The sequence below is a fragment of the Artibeus jamaicensis genome, unplaced genomic scaffold (genome assembly GCF_021234435.1).
Source record: "Artibeus jamaicensis isolate MK-2021 breed Jamaican fruit bat unplaced genomic scaffold, CSHL_Jam_final contig_1132, whole genome shotgun sequence".
NCBI lineage: Eukaryota > Metazoa > Chordata > Mammalia > Chiroptera > Phyllostomidae > Artibeus > Artibeus jamaicensis.
In genome coordinates, this window is record NW_026521221.1 from 8,487,798 (window position 1) to 8,515,786 (window position 27,989).

Here is a 27,989-nt window from a genome sequence, read left to right on the forward strand (position 1 = left end):
CCAGGTTCCTCTTTTGGCCGAAGTTTTTGGTATAGAGGGAAATATTTTCAGGCTTAAAATCAATGAAGAAACTCCCCTAAAGCCCAGGTATGAAGTTCCCGATGTCCTCACAAGCAAGCCAAATACTGTAAGGTAAGCCAAGGATCAATATAGCTTGACTACACCTCAATTTATTATTGTATCATACCTTGAGTAGTAGATTTTACGTGCACCTCCTGTTTTGTCTATTCAAATCTACAGTTATTTGCAGAGTTAGTTTCCATTTCGCGATCCATTCTGTTTTCTCTTCACCATTGGGCTCATCAGCACTTATTAGTGGGTAGAGCCAGAGCTTTTGATCCCTGCTTTCCTTCTCGCAAAGCAAACAGTTGATCAACCAGACTTCTGGGAGCAAGTAGAAGAGCTATTTAATGTACTCACTTGGATTAGTGGCAGGGCTCCAGAGATCTAATACACTAGCCAAACTCCCATGCTTACAGTACTCTATACAGTTAGGTTGACTCACTTTTAATTAAGGGAAGGCTCAGAAGTCTAACATGTAATTTGACTTGGAGGTAGAGATTAATTAATTAATAATCAGTGTCTAGGTGAAAAAATCTTTGGGGATTAAAGCATTTTCGTGTACTTGCAGAATCTTTATCACTTCTCATCACACTTCCCAGTGATATTTCAGCTCGGTTCTGCCTATTGATTTCTGTTCTTTTTCCATATTATTGCACTAAAGGAGTATAAGATTTTGCCAAGTGCTTTAATTTTTCACTGCATCATTATTATAGTTTTATGTAGATTTTTCCCATGAAAAATAATTTTCATTATTGCAATGAAGATCAAAGATCAATAGATTAGGAGAAATTAATTCAGTTATGGTAGAATCATCATAAATTTAAAATATTTCTATTCATTGAGCCAGTAGTACATGCCAATATTTAGGAAACAAAAATTAAAAAGAAACTGTTCTCACCCTAGCTGGTGTGGATCTGTGATTGAATGCTGTCCTGAGCATTGAAAGGTTACTGGTTCAGTTCCCATTCAGGGCACATGCCTGGCTTGTGGGCCACGTCTCCAGTTGGGGGCGTGTGAGAGGCAACTGATCAATGTATCTGTTACATGTTTCTCTCCCTCTCTCACTCCCTTCCCCTCTCTCAAAAAGTAAATATATAAAATCTTTGAAAATAAGTAGTATGTTCAAAAAAACTCTTCTCAAGGCTATGCAGTTTGGTAAATGAGTGTATATGTAATACACACACATCTTCACTTGTCCACAATATATTACTTTTTACTATACTGGAGGATTCACTTTATTAATAGATCATTTAATATTTTTACATCTGTGTTCATAAGTAAGATTAGACTGTAGTTTTCTTTTGTGTGTGTGTATTTTCTTTTTAAAATTTTTTATTTATTGATCTTTTTTAGAGAGAGAGGATGAGGGAGAACGAGGGAGAGAGACAGAGAGAGAGAGAGAGAGGGAGAGAGAGAGAAACATCGCTTTGTTGTCCCACTCATTTATACATTCATTGATTGCTGCTTGTATGTGCCCTGACTGGGGATCAAACCTGCAACCTTGGTATATTGGGACAGTGCTTCAACTGAGCTATCTGGCCAGGGACATTTCCTTTTTTTAATTAAATTTATTGGGGTGACAAGGGTTAATAAAATTATATAGATTTCCAGTGTACAATTTTTATGATACATCATCTGTATATTTCACTGTGTGCCCACCACCCAAGTCAAATCTTCCATCACCATGTATTTGACCCCCTACATCCTTACTACCCCTTTCACCTCCATCTGGTAACCACCATGCTGTAGTCTGTGTTTATGAGTTTTTGTTTGTTTGTCTTTTTATTACTTTCTATATCCCACATGAGTGAAATCATATGGTTCTTTTTCTGTCTGACTTACTTCACTTAGCTTGACATTCTCAAGACCAATCCGTGTCCATGTCACAAATGGCAGTATTTCATCTTTTCCTGTGGCTGAATAGTATTCCGTTGCATATGTACATCTTCTTTATCCAATCCTCTATCAAAGGGCACTTCAGTTATTTCCATGTCTGGCCATTGTGAATAATGCTTCAGTGAACATAGGGGTGCATATATCTTTGTAAATAAATGTATTCAAGTTTTTTGAGTAGACCCAGAAGCGGGGTTGCTGGGTCAATGGTAACTCTATTGTTAATTTTTTTTTTTGAGAAACCTCCATGTTGTTTTCCACAGTGGCTGCACCAGTTTACATTCCCACCAGCAGTGAATGAGGGTTCCTCTTTCTCTACAATTTCTCCAACACTTGTTATGACTTGTCTTGTTGAGATAATAGTCATTCTAACAGGTATGAGGTGGTGTTCATTGTAGTTTTGATTTCTATTTCCCTAATAGCTAGCATTTTTTCATGTATCTGAAGGCCATTTTTATGTCCTTTCAGGAGAAGTGTCTGTTCGGGTCCTCTGCCCATTTTTTAACTGGTTGTGGTGTTGAGTTGTATATGTTATTTATAGCTTTTAGATAGTAATTCCTTGTTAGAACTGTAGTTTTCTTATTTTCTTAGCTATCTTTGCTGTGTTTGGGAGTCAGGGTCATACTAGCTTTGTGTAGTAAATATGGTATATTAGCTCTACTTCTGTTCCAATCTCTTTGTAGAAGGCCTTTGACTATTGCAGTAATGAGAGAGCTAAAAACTACATCTCTCCATTTCCCAGATTCCCATGTAGCTTGTTTCTAGTGTCGATCAGGTTTAAACAATCAGTTGCATTTACAGGTATCTCAATATCAGAAGCGAGTTTTCCATTTTTCTGGTATGGATTTGGCAGCTATACAATGGCTCTAAAGCTACACTAGTTAATGCAGTGGTTTCTGATCCCTGGATTGCAGCTAGGGTGGCATGATTCTGGGGCCCCAGCGGTTGCCAACAGTGACTTCTGATTGCCCAACTTCCTGATTCTAGCTGAGGTGGAAGTTCCATGGGCCATATAGTCATGCAGTACTGTTCTAGGGGGTCATTACTGAATGCCCAGCCAGGGACCTGTTACCTCAACCCTTTCTGTGACGTCATAAGCTCCTACTTCCCCCATATTGTCATTTACTTTCTGCTTAAAGTAGCCAGAATTGATTCTGTTATCTACAATTCAGTGTTGGTTGATATAAGCATCAGTATCAGCAGTGAGTAGAAGCAAAAGATACCAAGGATGGGAATAGGAAGTTGGTTAGTTGATCTAGTTGGATGTGAAGGCTGTGAGGACCTGATTATCATTAGAGGGTGAGGTATTAGTGCTAGGAGCTGAATACTGTGCCACTACCAACCTATGTGTTAAAACCCTAACCCCTTGCATCTCAGAATGTGACTTACTTAGATATAGGGCCTTTGAAGAGGCAATTAAGTTAAAATTGGGTCATGAGGGTGGGGCTCTAATCTAAATGACTAGTGTCCTTTGAGGAGATTAGGACACAGCTAACAAAGAGGGATGACCGTGTGAGGACAAAGCAAGAAGATGGCCATCTGCACCAAGGAGAGAGGTCTCAGGAGAAACCAAAACTGCTGACCCTTTGATCTTAGACTTCTAGACTCCAGAATTGTTAGAAAATAAATTTCTGTTGTGTAAGCCACCCAGTCTGTGGTATTTTGTTATGGCAGCTCTAGCAAGCTAATAAACTGTTATAGTAATAAACCATATAATTCCATGGCAAAATTACTTAAATTACTACCGGTAGTAAACAGAAATAAATTGTCTTTTGAAAGTACAACCCTGGCAGACCAAGTGGTGGGACCATAGCATAGCATGATTGTCATACAGAATTCAAAACTCTCAGGTGGCCTGGCTATTATGAAGAACTTAAGAAAGAAAACAGCAGTCTCAGGACTTTAAATTCTTAGCTCAAAGCATTGTCAGAAACCTAATAGGTTTCTATGACAATCTGAAGTCTCTTATATCTGTTGTAGCTACACAGTGCTTGTAGTTGAAAATAAGATACAGTTTTTTATTCCATGACTTGCTGTAAAAGACCATAAAGTTGAGTTCACAGTCTCATCAGGTCTGTGAATTTAGGGTATTAACTGGGAAAAAGTAAATCCCCTCAAAGTTAAATAGCAACATTTTGATAACTCCAAATATAAACTCAAAATGCCACTGAGCCTCCCATTTTGGCAGAAGTAGCTCTCTCTTCTCTGTTTGATAAAGCTGATCCTCCCTTGTTTGGACATCCTGTGTTGACTTCACCTAAGATATATCATATGAGGGGGTTCCAGTGCTCTTTGTGTCTCACCCCTACCACCCTTCACTGCCTCCAGACCCACTGTCAGAGTCCAATATGCCTAGGGAGCCAATTACAGTCAACCCCAGGAGGAGGAGGCTCATACACCTCACCCAAAGAATTTTAAGATTTTATTTTATTTTGTATTGTTTTTATTACTTTTTATTGTTTTCAAGTACAGTTGTCTGCATTTTCCCCCACCACTCCCCCCCACCCCAATCAGCCCCACCTCTTTCCCCTGATTTTACAACCCCCTTGGTTTTGTCCCTATGATCTTTATAGTTGTTCCTGAAAACGCTTCCCCTTCCCCCCCATTATCCCCTCCCCTCTGGTTACTATCAGTATGTTCCTAATTTCAGTGGTTCTCTGGTTATATTTTACTTGCTTGTTTGTTGATTAGGCTCCACTTAAAGGTGAGATCACATGGTGTTTGTCTTTCACCGCCTGGCTTATTTCACTCAGCATAATGCTCTCCAGTTCCATCCATGCTGTTGCAGAGGATAGGAGCTCCTTTCTTTCTGCTGCATAGAATTCCATAGTGTAAATGTACCACAGTTTTTTTATCCATTCATTTACTGATTAAAGTGCAATTGCCTGTCATGCACCCCCAACTGGGGACCTGGCCCACAACCCAGTCATGTGCCCTGACTGGGAGTCAAACTGGCAGCCTCTTGGTTCACAGGCCAGCACTCAATCCACTGAGCCACACCAGCCAGGGCAAATTTTAAGACTTTAAATTAGCAAAATATAAAATATGGGAAATTATTTCTCAGGGATTCTTAGACCAAAGGAAGGAAGATACTTTTAACATCTCACTAAATTTATTGATATGGCCACATCTAGATTTGGTATGCTAGCTGGGAGAGGTTCTAATTATTTGCTTATTTGGTCACCCATATTCTGTATCCAGAATACAGAATGTTGAACTCTGCAGAATGAAGCTAAGATACCAGAAATTGACACACTGTAGAAGAAATGATCCAAAGACTTAGTGATATAAAGATGTTGTAGTGGAATATTATATGCAAACAGCTCATCTAGCCCCTAATTCTGTTCTCCAAGAGGATCCAGAAGACACCCCCTTCCTCGAGAAATACATTGGTGAGGGAACAGTTGGAAAACATTGTAGTGTTTGAACATATTTTCAAGCTAGAGATAATGGTGGAAAGTAATGCCATAAGAATGGGCTCCCCAAGTGGAGACGATGAGACTCCAGGTGTAGAGTCAAAGTAGCAGCATTTAGTTGTTAGAGACAAGGTGGACATGTTTTCATAATGTGCAGTAGGGCTTTAATGGTTAAAACCTCAGGGCAGTGAACTATAATATCAAGGGGTTTATTAAACAGAAATAAATGGACTGATGTCTTACTTGATAGAATGATTAAAAGCATTCTACTTATGTTTGATGGACATTATGTCTCAAACAATTCCAAATACAGTTAGTTTCCAGAATCCAAGCATTTTGCTTGAAGGGGAGGCCTAGAATTCATGGAGAAGGATTTTGTAAGGATATAATAAGAACAAACTGTCCCTCCTAACCTTCCCTAAAGAGGCTGTGACTATGCACCAGAGAAAGAAATACCTGCCTTGGTTGGTGTGGCTCAGTGGATTGAGGGTGGGCCTGCAAACTGAAAGGTCATTGGTCTGATTCCCAGTCAGGGCACATGCCTGGGTTTTTGGCTAGGATCCCAGCTGGGGGGTGCACATAAGGCAATGGATCAGTATTTCTCTCTTTTTCTCCCTCCCTTCCCCTCTCTCTAAAAACAAATAAATAAAATCTTTTTTAAAAAGAAGGAAAGAAATACAAACCTTCTAGGGACTTTAAATGCAGCCTCTGGGCTTATCCAGATTCTGGTGACCCAAAACATCTTAATAGTCTACATCTCAAATTAGGGTCTGAGGGAAGTCAGGTAATAAATAGATAAACAGAAGTTTGACCTGGCTCTGTCTCACTGTGGACTCAGGGGTTCAATAACCCAATCTGTGTTACTTCCTCAGTCTCTGAGTACATGGTTGGAATGAGAAAGAAAAGCAAAGTGTTTAGATTCTATGCACCAGTGTCACTCAACTATCTGGACCAAGGTAATCATAGCTAACATTTTTAGTGCTTATTATGTGCCAGGCACTGTGCCAAGTGCTTTCCCTGCACAATCTCATTTCATTCTCTCAAAAAATTCTATTCATTCTTGCTTTTCTTATTTCCACTTTACAGATGAGGAAATTGAGAAGTAGGAAGATTGATTCACTTGTCCAAAGTTATACACCTAGTACATGGTGGAGCTGTGTTCAGTTCAGTGTCTCTGACACCAGAGCCCATGCTCTCTGTTTTGGCTCTCCATTGCCTTATCTATGCTATGTCACATGAATATTGATTTACTAATTAATGAATTTGAATTGAGAATTGAATTGAGCCATGTAAACCTATAGCACTTTGTTTTTCTCTTCCTGCCTTTTTTTCCAGACTGATTTCATGCTCAGGGGATGCAGGCAATCTGGTACTGGCAGATGGAAAAGGAGATCTGAAATGTCATATCACGGCAAACCCATTCAAGGTAGACTTGGTGTCTGCAGAAGAGATTGTGATCAGCATAAACTCTCTGGGCCAATTGTACTTTGAGCACCTGCAGATTCCTCACAAGCAAAGGTATTTTGTACATTACTTAACACATAAAGAATGTAAGAAAACCTGACTGTGAATACAAGTTGCCTAGATCTATAATGTATCAACATAGAAAATTGTTTTGCCTTATTTTGCCTGGAATACTGTTCTGAGAAATTTCATCTATTACCTATGCAGGTGAATACAGGCTTGATGACAAGAATGATCCCCAGACTTTTGCAAATGTGACACTCAACATATCCTCTGTGTTTCCTGATGTCATTCTCAACCCTTTGCACCCTTCTTTTTTTAAATATATTTTTATTGATTATGCTATAACAGTTGTCCTAATTTCCACCCCTTTGCCCCCCTCTATCCAGTACCCCCTTTCCCTCCAGCTATCCCTCCACCTTAGTTCATATCCATGGGTCATGCATATAAGTTCTCTGGCTTCTCCACTTCCTACACTATTCTTAATACCCCCCTGTATATTTTGTACCTATCAATATGTGCTTCTTAATCCCTGTACCTTTTCCCCCAATCTCCCCCTTTCCCCTCCCAGCTGATAACCCTCCAAATGATCTCCATATCTATGATTCTGTTCCTGTTCTGCTTGTTTGCTTTATTTGTTTTTTTAGATTCAGTTATTAATAGTTGTGGCCATTTTAATGTTCATAGTTTTGATCTTCTCCTCTTTCTTAAATAAGTCCCTTTAACATTCATGTAATAATGGCTTGGTAATGATGAATTCCTTTAGCTTTAGCTTGTCTGGGAAGCATTTTATCTTCTCTTCCATTCTAAATGATAGTGTTGCTGGATAGAGTAATCTAAGTTGTAGGTCCTTACTTTCCTTCACTTTGAGTACTTCTTGCCAGTCCCATTTAGCCTGTAAGGTTTCTTTTGAGAAATCAGCTGACAGTCTTATGGAAACCCTTTTGTAGGTAACTAGCTGATTTTCTCCTGCTGCTTTTAAGATTTTCTCTTTGTCTTTAACTTTGGCATTTTAATTATGATGTGTCTTGTTGTGGTCCTCTTTGGGTCCAACATGTTTGGGATTCTCTGTGCTTCCTGTACTTGTATGTCCATTTCCTTAACCAAATTAAGGAAGTTTTCTTTCATTATTTTTCAAATACGTTTCAGATTTCTTGCTCTTCTTTTTCTTCACCTTCTGGCATCCCTATGATTTGGTTATTGGTATGTTTGGGGATGTCCCAGAGGTACCTTATACTCTCCTCATTTGGGTTTTTTTTTTAATTCTTTTTTCTTCTTGCTGTTCTGGTTGAATGCTTATTTCTTCCTTATGTTCCAAACTGTTGATTTGAATCCCAATTTCATTCTTTCCACTATTTGTTTCCCATAGACTTTTCTTTATTTTATTTATCTTCATTTCTTTCTTTTTTATTTTGTTGCTATACTCAATGAATTCTTTAATCATACTGATCACCAGTGTTTTGAACTCCACATCTGATAGGTTGATTATCTTCATTTTATGTAGTTCATTTTGCGGGGTTTTGTTCTGTTATTTCCTTTGGGCCATATTTCTTTGTCTCCTTAATTTGGCTGCCTCCCTGTGTTTGTTTCTATGTATTAGGTAGAGCTGCTTTGACCTGCCTGTCTTAGTAGCTTGGCCTGTTGTAGAAAAGACACCTGTAAACTATGTGGGGCAGAGCCTAAGATAATTGCCAGGGTGGGGCAACCCACTTCACTGCTTTGCAGCTCTATGCGTTTATGGCAGAGAGCAGGGGGCAGACTTGGAGAGGAGACAATGCCACTGCCTGCCTTCTGGAGGTTTGCCTGGCACTCATCTTATAACACTGGGGCCCTTCCAGCTGTTGCCCTGGTGCTGAATTCCAGAGGGGGTGGACCTGTGTACATTTTAAGTCTGTGTCAGCCCTTTAATCAGAGTCTCCTGAAAATCCAGAAGTTTCTTCTGACACCCTAACCCCCCACTGGTTTTTATAGCCAGAAGTTATGGGGATTTATCTTCCAGGCACTGGAAACCCCATCTGGCCTGGGACTGGAATCACTCACTCCCAAGGTATCCCTCCTGAATATCTTAAAGCTTTTATTTATTTATTCTTAGAGGGAGGGGCAGGGAGGGAGAAGGAAAGGGAGAGAAACATTGTTGTGTGAGAGATACATCAATCAGTTGCCTCTCACATACTCCCAACTTGGGACTTTGTCCCACAACCCAGACATGTGCCCTTACTGGGTATCAAGATGGCAGTTTGCAGGCCAGTTCTTAATCCACTGAGTCATACCAGCCAGAGCCCCTTTCCATATTTATCCATCCACACTTCTCTGCCCATCTTTGCCTATCTCTGCATCTCTATCCTTCCTACCTGTCTGGATGCATGTGGCTTCTTTAAATCCTTGTTTGTCAAACTTCCATACAGCTTGATTTTCTGATGGTTCTGGGCGTTATTTGTTTTGAGGTCTAGTTGTAATTCTTGTTGTTTGAGAAGGTGAAATATGTTTACCTACACCTCCATCTTAACCAGAAGTCCATCTTCTTCCTTTCCCTCCTCCCAACAACTCCCCTCCACACCCTTCAAAAAAATACTTGTTAACTTGATAAATGTTAGTGTGAACTAACATGTCTTGAGAATGTCACTTTACCCCATATAAGAACATAGGTTACCCTAGGCTTGTCTGAGAAATATTAAATATAAAGACACATGATTAAAATTAAATAGATAGAGGAAGATATACCATGCTAACACTAGTCAAGACAAAGTAGGAGTAGTTATATTAATCTCAGGATGACCAAACTTCAGAACAAGGGAAGTTATCAGGTATAAAGAAGAGTATTACATAATAATAAAGGGGTCAGTTCTTTTAGAAGACACACTAGTCCTTAATGTTGTTCAGCCTAACAACAGAACCTGAAAATACATGAGGCAAAACTGGTAGAACTACAAGAAGAAATGGATGAATCCATTATTATAATGAGACACTTTAACACCCTTTTGTCAGAAATGTACAGGTCAAACAGAGAGGAAATTAGTGCGAACATAATTGAATTCAACAGCAAACTCAATCAACTGGATATAATTGACATCTATAGATTTCTTCATTCAATGACAGCAGATTATATATTCTTCTCAAGCTCACATGGAACATTCACCAAGATAGACCATATTTTGGGTCATAAAATATACCCTAACATATAGAAATCACACAATGCTGACTCTCAGACCACAATGGAATTAAACTAGAAATAAATAGCAGGAAGCTGGAAATTTTCAAAATACTTGAAGATTAAACAACACACTTCTAAATAACACATAGGTCAAATAAGAAATCTCCTAAAATTTTGAAAAATATTATGAACTAAATGAAGATAAAATTATCAAAATGTGTGGGATGTAGCAAAAGCAATGTCTAGAGGGCATTTTTAGCTTTGAATGCATATATTAGAAGAAAAAAAAGATCTAAAATCAGTAATCTAAGTGCCCATCTTAGGAAATTAGAAAAAGAAGAATATGTTAAGTACAAATAACTAGAAGGAAAATAATGTTAAAAATTAAAGCAAAAATCAAATTGAAAACAGCAAATCAAAGGAAAACATAAACAAAACAAAAAGTGTTTCTTTAAAAAGATCAACAAAATCAATTAAGACTTTATTCAGGCTACAAAACAGAGAGAGAAGACAAAAATTACTAACATCAAAATGAAATAAAGGATATCATTATATTTCCTTTAGAATTAAGATAATAAAATAATTTTATGGACTACTCTGTGCCCATAAATGTGATGACCTGGATTAAACAGACCAATTCCTTAAAAGACACAGTTTGCCAAAACTCACATAAGAAATAGACAATGTGAATAGGCCTATAATTGAATCAATAATTTACAACCCTCCAAAAAAGGAAAGTACTAGGCCCAGATGGGTTCACTGGTGAATTTTACCAAACATGGAAAATATTATGCCACTTCTCCAAATCTCTTCTAGAAAATAAATGAAAAGGGAATTCTTCCTTATTCACTTATGAGGCCATTATCTAATATCAAAAAAATACCAAAAAGCATTACAAGAAAATTTATGAGCATAAATGCAAAAATATTCAACAAAATATTAGCAAATTCAATCCAACAATTTATAAAAATAATCATACACCACAATAAACTTGGATTTATTCCAGGCATGCAAAGCTTAACATTCAAAAATCAACTAATGTAATTGGTCACATCAAGAAGCTAAAGAAGAAAAATCACATGATCAAAGCAATAGATGCAGGAAGAGCATTTGACAAATACAACATTCATGCATGATATACACTCTCAAACTAGGAATAGAGGGTAACTTCCTCATCTTGGTAAAGAACATCTACCCAAATCCTATAGCTACTATATATTTAATGGTGAAACAAATGTTTTTCACTAAGTTTAGGAACAAAGCAAAGATATCCCTTTCACCACCACTTTTTGATATCAAACTGGAAGTCCTAGGTAATGCAATAAGGCAAGAAAAGGAAATTAAATGTATACACAATGGGAAGGAAGAGACAAAACCTTTTGTTCACAGATCGCATAACTGTCTATGTGGAAAATCTAAAGCTGGCATGCACACAAAAAAGACTTGTTATAATAAACAGTTATAACAAGGCTGCAGGGTATAAAGTTAACAGATAAAAGTTAGTTGCTTTTCTATATACCAGTAATGATCAAGTGAAATTTGAAGTTAAAATTCCACATTTACATTAACACCCCGAAAATGAAATATTTAGATATACATCTAACAAAATATATACAAGATCTATATGAGAAAAACTACAAAATTCTGATGAAAGCAATCAAAGAAGAACTAAGTAAATGGGGAGATATTCCATGTCTGTGGACAGGAAGACGCAATATTATCAAATGTCAGTTCTTCCCAACTTGGTCTAGAGATTCAATTCAATCCCAGTCAAAATCACAGAAAGTTATTTTGTGGATGTTGACAAACTAATTCTGTGGTTTATATTGAGATGCAGAAGACCCAGAATACCAAATCACTGTTGAAACAGAACTAAGTTGGAGTATTGACACTATGCTACTTCAAGTCTTAATATAAAACTACTGTAATCAAGACAGCGTGGCATCAGTGAATGAACAGACAAATAGATCAATGGAACAAAACAGAGAGTCCCAAAATAGACCCACATAAATAAGGAGCAAAGTGAATACAATGAGCAAAGATATCCTTCCCAACAAAAAGTCTGGAATGACTGGACATCCATGTGCAAAAAAAAAAAAAAAAGAAAAAGAATCTAAACACCTTATATTTTTCACAAAAAAATGAACTCAAAATGGATATTAGATCTAAACATAAAATGCAAAACTATAAATTCCCTAGAAGATAACATAGGGGAAAACCTAGATGACCATGGGTATGGCAATATTTTTTATATATATCACCAAGGGCATGATCCCTGAAGGAAATAAGTGATAATGGATTTTATCAAAATTAAAAACTATTGCTGCCCTGGCTGGTGTAGCACAGTGGATTGAGCGTGGGTCTGCGAACCACAGGATCACAGTTCGATTCCCAGTTGGGTCACATGCCTGGGTTGCAGGCCGGTTCCCTGCAGGCCAGTTCCCAGCAGGGGACGCATGGGGGGCAACCATACACTGATGTTCCTCTCTCTCTCTCCTTCCCCCCTTCCCCTCTAAAGATAAATAAATAAAATCTTAAAAAAAAACTATTGCTAAGTGGAAAACAATGTCAACAAAATGAGAGGGCAGGCCACAGACTGGGAGGAAATATTTGCAAAAGCACAGCTGATAAAGGACTGCTATCCAAAATATACAAAGAACTTTTAAAATTCGGTGATAAGAAACTGGATACTTAATTTAAAAATAAGTAAAAGACCTGAACATACACCTCATCAAAGAAGGTATATGGATGGCAAGTAGGCATATGAAAAAATGTTCAATATCTTGTGTCATTGGGGAATTACAAATTAAAAAAGTTGGGGAATTACAAATTAAAAAAGTTGGGGAATTACAAATTAAATACCACTACAGTCTACTAGAATGGCCGAAATTCAAAACACTTGACAACAAAATGCTGGTGAGGATGTGCAACAATAGGAACTCATATTCATGCTGGTGGGAATGCAAAATGATAGTCATTCTGGAAGACAGTTTGACAATTTCTTATAAAACTAACCATACTTCTACCGTACAATCCAGCAATGTTCTCCTTGGTATTTACCCAGAGGGGAGTTGAAAACTTATGTCCCCACAAAAACTCACATATGATGCTTGTGTTAGCCTTATTCATAACTGCCCAAACTGGGAAGTGACCAAGATATCCTTCACTAGGCCAATAGATAAATAAACGGTTACATCCAGACAATGGGATAGTATTTAGCACCTAAAGGAACTACTAAGCCATGAAAAGATATCAAGGAAACTTAAGTAAAAGAAGCCAATCTGAAAAAGACTACAAGTATGCAGCCTTTTTTACTTCAACTATATAAAGTTCTGAAAAAGGCAAAACTATGGAAATAGTAAAAAGATTAGTGGTTGCCAGGGGTTAAGGAGGAAGAAGGGATGGTTAGAGTTCAGGAGATTTTTAGTGCAGTGAAACTACACAGTATGATACTACAATAGTAAGTGTATGCCATCATACATTTCCTGAAACCCACAGAATGTACAGTACCAAGAGTGAATCCTAATTAAACTATGGACTTTGGGTGATAATGCTGTCAGTGTAGGTTCAGTGAATGTAATATATGGACCACTCAGGTGCAAGATATTGACAGGGGCGAGACTGTGGGAGTGTGGAAATGGTAGGTATATGGGAACTCTGTGCACTTTCTGATCAATTTTGCTGTGAACCTAAAAGTGCTCTAAAAATAAAGTTGACTAATTTTAAAAAACTAAAAGGCAACACATCAGTTATTTTCAATTTCACCACAGAATTTTAACCTATATAAGAAGTCAAAAGCTAACATGCACAATACAGAAAGAATATATACAAATCAATAAGAAAAACAACAAGCAAATAAAAAATGGTGATACAAACTGTAGTACTGCATATTACAAAATATGATGAATACTAAAATTTTAATGTTGAGCTTAAAAAATTTTGTGATGTCACAAGAGAATATATACAGTGCATCTCTATTGTATAAACATTTTTTAAAGATTTTATTTATTTATTTATCTTTAGAGGGGAAGGGAAGGAGAGAGGGAGAGAAATATCAATGTGTGGTTGCCTCTCATGCATTCCCTGCTGGGAACTGGCCCGCAACCCAGGCATGTGCCCTGACTGGGAATCGAACCACGATCCTTTGGTTCGCAGGCCCATGCTCAATCCACTCAGCTACACCAGCCAGGGCTGTATAAACATTTTTTAAAGGCAAAACCAAGTGACATATGTTTAAGGATTCATATACTCATGGCAATACTATAAAAAACAGCAAGAAAATGATGTCATACAAAATCTATAAAGTTACCTCTGAAGGGGAGGTATGGAGGTAGATACATTTGGAAAGAGCACACAGGAACTCCAAAGGAACAAGTCGTTTCTTTTGCTTATGCTTACTGGTGGGTTCATAGCTGTTCCCTTCAGTAATGTTCTCTAAAGTCTGTATATGCATTATATACCCTTCTATATGCATTCCGTATGTTGTACTAAAGAAAGAATTGATGTATAATGAATAGGTAACCCACAGAAGAAGAAATAGAAATACCATTTAGTGTGTAAAAAGCTTGTCTACATTATCAGTGATAGAAATTCAAATTGAAATACATTATCTTTTCTAAAAGTTTAGATGGGCAAAGGTTTATGAAATCCATGAAGTTCAGTACTGTGAAGAATAAGGGAGAAATGAGCACTCAACTATATAGGTGATAGAGTAAGTTGTCACCGCCGTTTTGGAAGGCAGTGCATCATGCTGCTTTGTACTACAGTAGCTAACACTGCATGAGGGGAGCTGCGTTCTAGCTTATGTTTGCTTAAATACTGTGAGCATGTATTAATTCGTAATAAAAAGCTAATGAAAGTATTTTTTAAGTTAATAAGAAAATTCAAATATGTCTATGTTTGTATAAGAAGTCAAGCTATTAGATTAATGTTTATCACAAATGTTCCATTTCATAAGCTTATTTTTATTTTATACTGTTATTTTTAATAAATTAAAGGATATAATTTATAGAGTCTCAAAATTTGTATATGGAAATCTTTATCATCAAACAAAATTCTGTCAGTCTTGCTATGTGTGAAATAATTTTATTTATATTAAAACAGAGCTACCAGAGAAAAGGAGGATGCATCAGTCAACACCTCTCAGGTAACCTAGATTGAGCAATTTGTATTTTCTTTCATCATTTGCACCTTCACCATCATTGTATAGTGTATAATGTGCCCTGTTCTCTTCTACTAAGATGCGTACTTGATAAATGCCCTACTATGTATAACTGGGACCACTTGTCTCTTTCACTCATCTTATTTTCTTGTTGATTCTTTAATTCATTTGTTCACTCATGTATTTACTTGTTTGTTTGTTTTTTTATAAAACAGGTAATTCTTGAGTGACTGCTTTGTGCCAACCACAGACACAAAAAATACTAGGCAAGGGGAGTCAGCAGTAAATAAAACAAATCCTGTGTCTTCATGAAACTTAGAATCTATTGGGAAAGACAGACACTAAATAATTGCAAGCCTGAAGAGTGTTACAAAAGGGTGTTATAGGAGACTGCAGCAATGAACTTGACCAAGATGAGGGTCAGGAAAGACCTCCTGAGGGAAATAATGTTAAAGCTGAAATTGATGTATGAGGATACAGTAGCTAGTCAAAAAGTTGGGAAAAGCATATTCCAGCTAAAGGGAATTGCATATTCTCAAAGATCTTTAGGTACTAAGAAGCACATTTGAAGAAATTAAATGCATGCATGCATACATACATACACATAACTTTTAGTAGGAGAAAGGATAGCAAAGGAAAGGGTGTTGTGTAACAAAGCTAGAGAGATAGACAGAGGCAGTTCTGAGGAGGGCCTTGCAATATTCTTTGATTGAATAAACATTTGTTGAGTGACTGCTCTATGCCAGGCACTGTGCAAATAATTGGTGATATATCATTGAACAAATCAAATTCCCCTATAATCATGCAGTTACTTACATTCTTCTAAGTCATGTTTACCTTTTTGGACTTTAACCTAAGAGTAAAGGAAAACTATGAAAAGCTTTCAAGAAGCAGAGATATATGTTCTGATTTCTATTTTTATAAGATTTTGGCCAGATTATGGAGAAAGGGCATTTTAGAAATATTCTTCTCATCCAAAGCCACATGTACCTTTAAAGAGGCCCTGAATGGTGGGATTTTTTGTAGTGCAATGAGGACTAATTCTTCTTCCTTTTGAGAACTGATGTACTGCTGAGTATGATAGAGAATGCTTTCTCACTTCAAACAGAGAAGATAAAAAAAATTAAGACATAGTTTTACCCAGTTTTGTGATAATATGTCAAATCTTCTGGGAGACCTCTAACCAAATAGTTTAGATAGTGGTTTTGAGTCATTGAACCCCTTGCAAGAATCTGATGAAAGCTATGAGTCATCTCTATAGAATTTTTTCCCATACTCTTAGAGGGAGTTCACAAACTCTAAAGCTCACCCATAGACCCTGGTATAATAATCCCTATATTAAGAATTTGGGTGTGGCTAAATAACATGTTACTAAACAGTGAATGGGTCAACAATGAGATCAAAGAAGAAATCAAAAGATACCTTGAGACATTTTCATTAATGAACACACAATAAACCAAAACACATGGGACACAGCAAATGTAGTGCTAACAGAGAAATTCATAGCAATACAGGCCTGCCTCAAAAAAAAAAAACAACAAGAAAAAGGTTAAATAAACAATCTAACTTTACATCTAGAGGAACTAGAAAAAGAACCACAAAGCCCAAAGTGAATAGAAGGAAGGAAGGAAATAATAAAGGTTAGAGTGAAAAAAAAAGACATAGAGACTAAAAAACAATAAAAAAGATCAGTGAAATAAAGAGCTGGTTCTTTAAAAAGATAAACAAGATTGACAAACCTTTAACCAGACTCATAAAGAGAATAAGAGAGGACCCAAATAAATAAAATCAGAAATATAAGAGGAGAAATAACTGACATCACAGAAATACAAGGATTGTAAGAAAATATTACAAACAACTATATGCTAACAAATTGGGCAATGTGGTCAAAGTGAATAAATTCCTAGAAACATTCGTTCTTCCAAAACTGGGCCAGGAAGAATCAGAAAATCTGAACAGACCAATTACAATGAAATTGAAGTGGTAATAAAGAAAAACTCCCAGCAAACAAAAGTCCTAGACCAGGTTGCCTCCAAACATTTTACCAAATATTCCAAAAAGAACTAACACCTCTCCTTCTCAAACTATTTGCAAAAAATTCAAGAGGAGGGAAGACTTCCAACTCTTTTTGTGAACCTAGCATTATCCTAATTCTAAAACCAGATAAAGATACTACAAAGAAAGAAAATTATAGCCCAATAGCCCTGATGAACATAAATGCAAAAATCTTCAACAAAATATTAGCAAACTGTATCTAGCAAAGCATTAAAAAGATCATACACCATCAAGTGGGATTGATGCCTGGGATGCAAGGTTGTACAAAATCTGCAAATCAATTAACATGATACACCACATAAAACAAATGAAAGATAAAAGTCACATGATCAGGTCAACAGACACAGAAAAAGCATTTGATAAAATTCGGCACCTGTTTATCATGTTTTTCCAAAAGTCAGCAAAGTGGGAATACAGGGAACATACTTCAACATAATAAAGGCATTTCTCTTTTTTTAAATTTATTTATTTTTATTGATTATGCCATTACATTTGTTCTATTCCCCCCCTCCATTCGCCTCCACCCTGCACACCCTTCCCCCACCATTCCCCCCCTTTAGTTCATGAACACATGTCTCAAGTTCTTTAGATTCTGTATTTCCCCTACTATTCTTACCCTCCTCCCTATCTATTTTCTATCTACTGTCTATGCTACTTATTTTCTGTACCTTCTCCCCCCTTATCCTCCTCCCACTCCCCTGTTGCTAATCCTCCATGTGATCTTCATTTCTATGGTCCACTCCTGATCTAGCTGTCCTCTTAATTTGCTTTTGTTTTAGGTGTGGTTGTTGATAACTGTGAGTTTGCTGTCCTTTCACTGTTCATCTTTTTTATCTTCTTTTTCTTAGGTAAATCCCTTTAACATTTCATATAATAAGGGCTTGGTGATGATGAACTCCTTGAATTTGGTGTTATCTGAGAAGCACTTTATCTGTCCTTCCATTCTAAATGAAGCTTTTCTGGATAGAGCAATCTTGGTTGTAGTGACTTGGAATGACTTGGAATACCTCTTTCCAGCCCCTTCTTGCCTGTAAGGTCTCTTTTGAGAAATCCGCTGATAGTCTGATGGGAACTCCTTTGTAGGTGACTGTCCCCTTATCTCTTGCTGCTTCTAGGATTCTCTCCTTCATTTTAATCTTGGCTAATGTAATGATGATGTGCCTTGGCATGTTCCTTCTTGGGTCCAACTTCTTTGGGACTCTCTGAGCTTCCTGGATTTCCTGGAAGTCTATTTCCTTTGCCAGAATGGGGAAGTTCTCTTTTATTATTTGTTCAAATAAGGTTTCCACTCATGACTGTTCCTCTTCCCCTTCTGGTACCCCTATAATTCAAATGTTGGAACATTTGAAGATGTCCTGGAGGTTCCTAAGCCTCTCCTCATTTTTTTGAATTCTTGTTTCTTCATTCTTTTCTGTTTGGTCATTTTTTCCTTCCTTCTGGTCTACTCCCTTGATTTGAGTCCCAGTTTCCTTTCCATTACTATTGGTTTCCTGTGCATTAGCATTCATTTTGATTAGTTTAGCCTTCATATGTTCCTCTAATTTGTGACTAAAATCAACCAGTTCTGTGAGCATCCTGATCACCAGTGTTTTGAACTGTGCATCTGAAAGTTTGGCTATTTCTTCATCACTTAGATTTATCGGCTCTAGGGCTCTCAGTTGTTCTTGAGCCATGTTTTTATCTGTTTGTGCCTGTTATGTATGAGGAGCAGAGCCTTAGTTGTTTACCAGGGCAGGGACACCCAGGTCTCTGGTTTGTGATGCTGTGTGTGGGGGCAGGGTCACGCAAAAGCTCTACCGACTTTGGACAGCCAGCCGCACCTCTTCCCTGTGTCCACCCATAGCTAGCCCGCACCTGGGATCCACGCCTTTGGCTGCCTGCGCACCACCCCGGTCAGGGATCTTTTTGGCCAACTGGCTCCGCTGGTGGCTTTGCCCCTCTTACTGGTTTAGCTGAGCATTTCGTTGTTTTCGGACTCCGATTGTCGATTTTCTGTGTGGTTTGGTTGCGTTTATTATTGTTAAAACTTTGTTGTTTTTAGATTTGGTTGTGCGCGGACTCAAGGTGTTTCCACCTACACCTCCATCTTGGCGGAAACTGGCATTTCTCTTAAGATCAGGAAAAAAACAAGTGATGTCCGCTATCACTATTCTTATTCAACATAGTAATGCAAGTCCTAGCCACAGCAGATAAGAGGAAGGGAGAAAAGGCATCAGAATTGAAAAGGAAGAAGTAAAACTCTCAGTACTTGCTGAGGACATGATATTGTATTATATAGAGACTCCACCAAAAAACTACTAGAATTGATAAAATTATTCAGTAAAGTAGCAGGCTACAAAAATTAATATTCAGAAATGGTTGCATTTTTATATACAGCAGGGGGAAAAGGTAGGTTTACAGTTGTTCATATGAAAAATAATACAATTAATAAATAATAGTATAAGAAAAAACTCTGTGTTTCAGGTACTCATAAACGTAAACCTTCTTTAGCACCACCTGTACCAATAATGAACTAGCAAAAAGGGAAACTAAGAAAACAACCCATTTAAACTGCACCCCCCAAAATTAAGTAAAATACCTAGGACTAAACTTAACCAGGAGGTAAAAGATCTGTACTCAGAAAATTATAAGACACTGAAGAAAAAAATCAAAGAAGATACGAATAAATGGAACCATATACCATGTTCATATACCATGTTAACCTCATTAGAGTGTCCATACTGCTCTTTCATCAAGGACCTGCCAAAATGGGCACCATTTTGCAGGTCCTTCCTCATGGTCTTTTGCACCAAGACCATGAAGAAGGCAGCTCAGGTCATCTTCGAGAACTACTACACGCACCTGGGTAATGACTCTACCACCAGCAAGTGAGCGTGTGCGCAAAAAGATCACCATTATTTAGAGCTTCTTGCTGGGGAGCAAGAAGCTCTAAAACAAGATAGCAGGCCATGTTACACGTCTGATGAAGTGGATTCAGAGGGGCCCTTGGAGAGTTATCTCCATCAAACTGCAGGAATAGGAGAAAGACAGGAGAGAGATTTATGTCCCTAGGTCTCAGCCATGGATCAGGAGATCATTGAAGTTGATCCTGATGCCAAGGAAATGCTGAAGCTCTTGGACTTTTGGCATTCTGTTCAACTTGCAAGTCACTCAGCCTACAGTTGGGATGAATTTCAAAACACCATGTGGAACCATTTGAATCTTTCTGCTGTGCTATAATATTATTAATAAACCACTGATAACCAACAAAAGGTCCATACTACCCAAAGCAATCTATAGAGTGAACACAATCCCTGTCAGAATATCACTGGCATATTTTGCAGAACTAGATCAAATAATACAAATATTAATATGGAACCACAAAAAACACACACCAAATAATCTCAGCAACATAAAGAAAGAAGAACAAAGACAGGGGTATCCTAGTATCTGGTATCAAACTATACTACAAGGCCATACTAATCAAAACAGTATGATACTGGCATAAAAAACCACATATAAATCAATGGAATGAAAGAGAGAGTCCCAAAATAAACCCACCCTATATGGTTGATTAATATTTGACAAAGAGGCAAGAATATAAAGTAGAGTAAAGACATACTAGTCAATAAATGGTGCTGGGGAAATAGGACAGATAGTTGCAAAAAAATGAAAATAAAACTAGACCATCATATATACAAATAAACTTAAAATGGATTAAAGACCTAAATGAAAACTCAAAACCATAAAAATTCTAGAAGAAAGAAAACATAGGCAGTAAAATGCTTGCCATTTCTCTTAGCAATATTTTTTTCTGATATATCTTCTCAGGCAAGGGAAACAAAAAATAAACAAATGGGACTACACTGAACTAAAAAGTTTTTGTACAACAAAAAAAACCATAAAAAAAATGAGGAGACAGCCTACAAAATGGGAGAACATATTTGCTAATGATATATCTGATAAGGGGTTAATATCAAAATTTATAAAGAATTCATACTACTCAACACCATTAAAAAATAGGCAGAGGATCTGAATAGACACTTCTCTCAAAAGGATATACAGATGGCCAAGAGACATGAAAAGGTGCTCTACATCACTAATTGTCAGAGATGCAAATTAAAACCACAATGAGGTATCACCTCACACCTGTCACACTGTCTACCATCAGTAAATCCACAAACAAGTGCTGGTAAGGATGCTGAGAAAAGGAAACCCTTGTGTACTATTGGTAGGAATGCAGATTGGTGTAGACACTGTGGAAAACGGTATGGAGTTTCCTCAAACAATTAAAAGTGGATCGCCTTATGACCCAGCAATTCCACTTCTGGGGCTTTATACAAAGAAACCCAAGACACTAATTAAAAAGAATATACACACCCCTATGTTTATTGCAGTGTTATTTACAATAGTTAAGCTATAGAAGCAACCCAAGTGCCTATCAAAAGACAAGTGGATAAAAAAGCTGTGGTACATATTTGTATACCATGGACTATTACTCAGCCATTAAAAAGAATGAAATCATACCCTTTGGGACAGCATGGATGAAACTAGAGGGCATTATGTTCAGTGAAATTAGAGAAAGACAAATACTATATGATGTCACTGATATGTGGAATCTAAAGAACAAAATAAACAAGCAAAATTGAAACAGACTCATAGACACAGAGAGAGAGCTGGTGGTTGCCACAGAGGTGGGAATTTCAGGGACTGGGTTTTCGAAAGATGGAAGGAGGGTTGAAGGGATGGGTGAAAAAGGTGAAGCAATTAAGAAGTACAAATGGGTAGTTGCAGAATAATCATGGGAATGTAAAGTGCAGCAAAGAGAATATAGTCAATAATATTATAATAATTCCAAATGATGTTAGATGGGTATTCAATTTATTGGAGTGATCACTTAGTAAGCTATATAATGTCCAACCACTGGGTTATATACCTGAAACTAACATAATATTGTATGCAACTGTAATTGAAAAATAAAACATTATTTAAAACTAAATAAATGAAAAACATTCTGAGTAAAAAAATTCACCAGAAAAACAGAATTCAGGTGTGATTTTTTAAAAAAAGGCAAAAGGCTCACTTTTTTAAAAGAAATATGCATTTCACACACACAATTTTTTTAATTACTTTGTTGTTGTTTAATTACAGTTGTTTGCATTTTCTTCCCACCCCTCCCCCCAACTCCAGTCAAGCCCACCTCCCTCCCATGGTTCCACCCTCCCTCTTGGTTTTGTCCATGTGTCCTTTATAGTAGTCCCTGAAAACCCTTCTCCCCACTGTCCCCTCCTGCTTCTCTCTGGCTATTGTTAGGTTGTTCTTAATTTCAATGTCTCTGGTTATATTTTGTTTGCTTCTTTCTTTTGTTGATTAGGTTCCAGTTAAAGATGAGTTCATATGGTATTTGTCCCTCACCACCTGGCTTATTTCACTCAGCATAATGCTTTCCAGTTTTATCCATGTGTCCCAAAGGGCAGAAGCTCCTTCTTTCTCTCTGCTGCATAGAATTTCATTGTGTAAATGTACCATAGTTTTTTTATCCACTCATTTGCTGATGGGCATCTAGGTTGCTTCCAGCACTTGGCTATTATAAATTGTGCTGCTATTAACATTGGGGTGCACAGGTTCTTTTAGATTGGTGTTTTGGGGTTCTTAGGGTATAATCCCAGCAATTGAATTGCTGGGTCAAAAGGCAGTTTCATTTTTAGTTTTTAGAGGAAATTCCATACTGTTTTCCACAGTGGTTGCACCAGTCTGCATTCCCACCAACAGTGCACTACGGTTCCCTTTTCTCTACATCCTCTCCAACACTTGTTTGTTGATTTGTTTATGATGGCCATTCTGACTGGTGTGAGGTGGTATCTCATTGTGGTTTTAATTTGCATCGCTCTGATGGCTAGTGATGCTGAGCATCTTTTCATATGTCTCTGGGCCCTCTGTGTGTCCTCCAAGGAGAAGTATCTGTTCAAGTTATTTGCCCATTTTTTAATTGGTTTTTTTTTGTCTTCCCAGAGTGGAGTCGCACACACACAATTTTTTTAACCTTTTAACTCTACTAGAAGATAGGAGACTTCTGTAAAGCTAAAAAATGTCATAACTCTAGATCCAGAGATCATGAACCTTAGTGGTTGCCATCCCAGTTGACTTCTCGGGCCAGCAACAGGAACACAGCTAGCAGCTGGGCTAATAGAGGCAGGGGAAGTGCCCCGTCAGCCAAAATCTTTGCTTAGGGTCCAGAACAGTCCTAAGTTATTGATTCTAAACGTTTTGCCTCACATATTTACAAGAAAAATATCTTACATATGTAAAGACTGCATTTTTCAAAGTGCTTTTGCATCGTTTTGGCTTCTGTGAAGATATGTCAAATGGTGGGGCAGTTCCTCAAAAAATTAAACATAGAATTACAATATGATTCAGCAATTCCATTTATAGGTATATATTTAGAAATGGAAGTCAGCACTCAGACAGATATCCGTATGCCTATGTTCTTCATAGCAGCATTATTTACAGTAGCCAAAATGTGGAATCAGTCTGGCAATCTGAGTGTCATTGACAGGTGAATGCATCCACAATATGTGGTACATACATACAGTGGAATATTATTCACCCTTAAAAGGAAGAAAATTCTGACACATGCTACAAATGAATGAATCTTGAAAGCATTATACTAAATGAAACAAGCCAGACAAAAAAGGACAAATACTGTATTGTTCCACTTACATGAAATATCTAGAGTAGTAAGATTCATAGAGACAGGAAACAGAATAGGAGTTGCCAGGATTTGGCAGGGTTGGGGGGAGTGGTGAGAAGAATGGGGAGGTAATGCTTAATGAGTACAGAGGTTCAGTTTGGAAAGATGTAAAAGTACTGGAGATGGATGGTGACGATGGTTGCACAACAATGTGAATATTTAATGCTACTTAAAGTGGTTAAAATGATACATTTTATTTTATGTGCATTTTACCACAGTAAAAAAATATATTCATATATATAAAGTTCTTAAGGATGATTATCAACATTTATATAGGATACAGATCTTATTTGTTAAATATACTGACATCACAAACTGGCCTTAAAAGATGAACTCATTTTTTCAGCCTAATTTTTACTAATCCAAATAAAATGTACTATCACGGTAATCAAATGTGTTGCAATGTATAAACTTAATTTGCTCCCCTTTTTTTGTGCCCACAGGAAAATCAAGAGGATCTGGGCCTGTGGGAGGAGAAATTCGGAAAATTTGTGGATGTCAAAGTTAATGGTAAAGTTGAAACTGATGTAGTGCTAAAACAGATCTTTCCAAAATGCTAAATATCTCTATCCAGAGTCCCTGGAGTTTTGGTACCTAAACAAGTAATTTCTGTAAGATGAACAGAAATCTCCAATTTAAGTCCCCTATTCTTCAATAATGCATTGCAACAAAGAAATAATGATTTTATGCCTTTTGTGGGATGTGTAAAAGAAGTATCAGCCTCACGGAGGGGCCTAGATCAACACACTGTTTGCACTATCCAGTATTTCAGATAGCTGCAAATTCCACATTCTGTTTTTATGAGAATCAGGTGATGAGAAAACAAGTTCTAGAGTTCATCAGGCCCAGCGTTCCAAGCCAGTGGTTCTCCACTTTTTCTGGGCCTCCCCATCATTTACATGCATATCACATGCCCATCTGTGACATTTCTCCTTAGGCTTAGTGATGGGTGTAGGTATGTGTAGCTAGTAGCTTGATGAGGTACCTTTCAGATACTTGGGGCTTATGTAGTTGGAAAAAATATGTTCTGCTTTCATCCTCCCTACTTTATAGAATGACAGAACCTTCCCAATTCCTTGAGAATCCCTCTTCTAGCATCTATAGCTATAGCTTAGTACAGGATCAGAAATGACAACATGCCCACCATTTATAAGCAAGGGGGCCCTCAGACCTCATTCTGTAACATAGTCCTTATCTTTTCTATAGCACATAATTCCATAAATTCCTTCAAATAAGAATCATTCGAGGTCAAACCTAAGAATGAGTTTAAGTCTATGTGATCTCTCCAGTTACTTTCATTTTTCCATATCTCTAAAATAATTGTTAAATAAAGGACTTTGTCTAAGTAAAGGAAATTTATATGTTTATAATCACGGGGTATTCTGAGGAGCCAGAATATAGTATAGTCCCTGGACACAGTAAAAATAAACAGTCAGGCAGAAGACACCCACTCTTTCATCTGACAAAAATTAAAATTGCTCAATGTCTTTTGCTTCCTAAAGCAGAGTATATATTTTAGAAAAGTTAGATTAAAAAAATCTAAAACTTTATAGCCATATTTTACCAATGAAAAAGAGATTTACTATAAATGAAGATACTACCCTGACTGGTGTGGCTCAGTGGGTTGAGTGCCAGCCAGCAAACCAAAGGGTCACTGGTTTGATTCCCAGTCAGGGCACATGCCTGGGTTGTGGGCCAGGTCCCCAGTAGAGGGCACATGAGAGACAACCACACAGTGCTGTTTTTCTCCTCTCTCTCCCTCACTCCCCACTCTCTAAAAATAAATAAATAAACAAACAAATAAATAAATAAATAAATAAGGACAAAAGGAGATTCCACACATAGTTAGGTGAACATAGTAAGTGACCAGAACTTTGCCTTTTGCATGTTGTGTCCCCACAATACCTGAATATAGCATCTTACAGAGATGCTGACACACATGGGATTTACTGATTCATCAGGGAAAACTCAGATCTCTAGATCTCTAGTCATCTTGCTACACTCATTGTTAACTGAATTTCTTTAATTGATTGTCCCACTGAGAAGTGAAACTCAGTCAATATCCTGGTCCCTGCAGGTCCTGCCTCCATCGGTTTGGATTTCTCCTTGCATGGATTTGAGCATCTCTATGGAATCCCACAACATGCAGAATCACATCAACTTAAAAATACTGGGTAAAGTGAAAACAGGAATTTTTATGGGAAAGGCAAATATATGAGATGTCCAAACCAGTGCTAGCCAATACATGCCTGGTCTCTTCCTCCTTGATATTGCTTATAGATCTTCAGGAATCTTCTCTGAATGATCACTCAAAGCAGTGGTTTTCCATTTTTATTTTATTTTTGGTAAAAGTTAGAGAATTACAAAAAACTGTAGTGCTGACCCTAAAAATATAAAGGAAGTAAAAATGTAGAACTGCTGTGGTTGAAATGGTGGGAGATTTTCATTACACCACTTTCTGGGTTTCGCTTTCACCTCTCAAGGCCTTTCTGTGAAACCCTTTCTGTGAAAAACACTGACCTAGAAAAAGGCTTTTACCAAAAATGACAGTGAGCCAGAGAATGGAAAAGTGTGGCATTTCATATCGCCTTTGAGTCCCTCAGGGAGATCATTCAAACTAACACTACTGCCAAATAAATGCTAGAGGCGTAGGACTACCTTGAAACAAGACCAACAAGAGACAGAATTTGAGAGTTTTCCAGGGGCAGATGCTGTTTACAGGACAGGGAGGCACAGTGACAAGTGCCTCAGAAATGGCGCTGTTCTCACACCAGCCTGAGCTCTGTGCTCCCCTCCCCAATTCAGGTCCTGACTTTTTCCCTACTCAGCACTGTGTCAGCATGTTAAGACAGTATCAGTTTGTTTAAGCAACAGAGAAATACTCACAAAATTTGTCAAAGACACATATTGTGTGCTTGCTATTTTAGAGGATCCACAGGAAACAGTCCTAACCTCACAAGCAATGTTCAGAAAAGATAAAAAAAAAAAAAAAAAAAAAAAAACCAGAAAAGATGAGAGTATGCCTGCCAGTTGTGAATTGAGAGGTTAGCTAAAGAATCAAAGGAGGAGGATCTGTTCACCCAGGTTGGATCAGAAACCTTTAGGAAAGTGGTAAAGTTGAACCTTGAAAGATGCATAGGATCCAAGTGCAGGGGTGAATGGAGCAATACTGTTCATTAAAAATATATTTGTGACAGGAATTGATCATCCTTCTTGTGTGTTTCAGTGATGGGGATGCTTATCGTCTTTATAATCTGGATGTCTATGGATATAAAATATATAACAAAATGGGCATTTATGGTTCAGTGCCTTATCTCTTGGCCCACAAACGGGGCAGGACTTTTGGCATTTTTTGGCTGAATTCCTCAGAAACACTGGTAGAGATCAACACAGAGCCTGCAGAAAAGGTAAGCTATGGACCATGGCTGTGTATCATACTGAACGAAAGACTTAGAATGAGTAAGGTGTAGTCATAGCTCTGGGATTTGTAGTGGCAGTTCTCTGCCACCAGTCTTTGCAGTATAATAATCAGTGTAAGTTAATAGCATGTACAAAAGGAACAGACTGTTACATCCTATTTCTTTTCCAGGACACAGTGACCCAGATGGGCCCAGTTCCTGCCAAACAAAAGGACAAATCTCGAACTGATGTACGTTGGATGTCAGAGAGTGGAATCATTGATGTTTTTCTGCTGACAGGGCCTACGCCTTCTGATGTCTTCAAGCAGTACTCGTCCCTTACAGGTACTTGCATGTGGAAGTGCCCATTTCTTGTTGCATTATATTTTCTCTATCCCATGTGCCATAACTGTAAATTAATATTTATTGCAAACCATATAGAATTCATAAACAATTTGTTCAAACTTTTTAAGAACCAAGGATTTCTTCTCTTGCCCTCACTCCATTCAACTTGGTGAGAACTTGCCATACTCTCATCTGTAATACTTGCTCTCTGTCTTCTTTCGAGCCTTTAACCCCTATGCTTTCTCTACCTCTATCTCAGAGGACCCTGAATAGCCAAACAATCCTGAAAAAAAGGAAAGAAAAAAAAGTTGGA

General features: G+C 37.5%; 1 protein-coding gene and 1 pseudogene across 5 annotated transcripts in view; both read left to right on the forward strand.

Moving 5' to 3' along the window:
• The window catches only part of GANC (glucosidase alpha, neutral C), an 81,153-nt gene that overhangs the window by 12,090 nt on the left and 41,074 nt on the right, over positions 1 to 27,989 (forward strand). For 4 of the 5 annotated variants that reach the window (XM_053665881.1, XM_037161685.2, XM_053665882.1 and 1 more), the window contains exons 5-11: positions 5 to 132; positions 6,708 to 6,890; positions 15,091 to 15,133; positions 24,377 to 24,443; positions 26,011 to 26,107; positions 27,160 to 27,340; positions 27,523 to 27,676. In XM_053665881.1, coding sequence (XP_053521856.1) covers positions 5 to 132; positions 6,708 to 6,890; positions 15,091 to 15,133; positions 24,377 to 24,443; positions 26,011 to 26,107; positions 27,160 to 27,340; positions 27,523 to 27,676 — 853 coding nt within the window. The remainder of the gene's footprint in view (positions 1 to 4; positions 133 to 6,707; positions 6,891 to 15,090; positions 15,134 to 24,376; positions 24,444 to 26,010; positions 26,108 to 27,159; positions 27,341 to 27,522; positions 27,677 to 27,989) is intronic. The other variant, XM_053665887.1, reaches the window with a different exon arrangement.
• On the forward strand, positions 19,898 to 20,782 carry LOC119052580 (40S ribosomal protein S17-like; annotated as a pseudogene).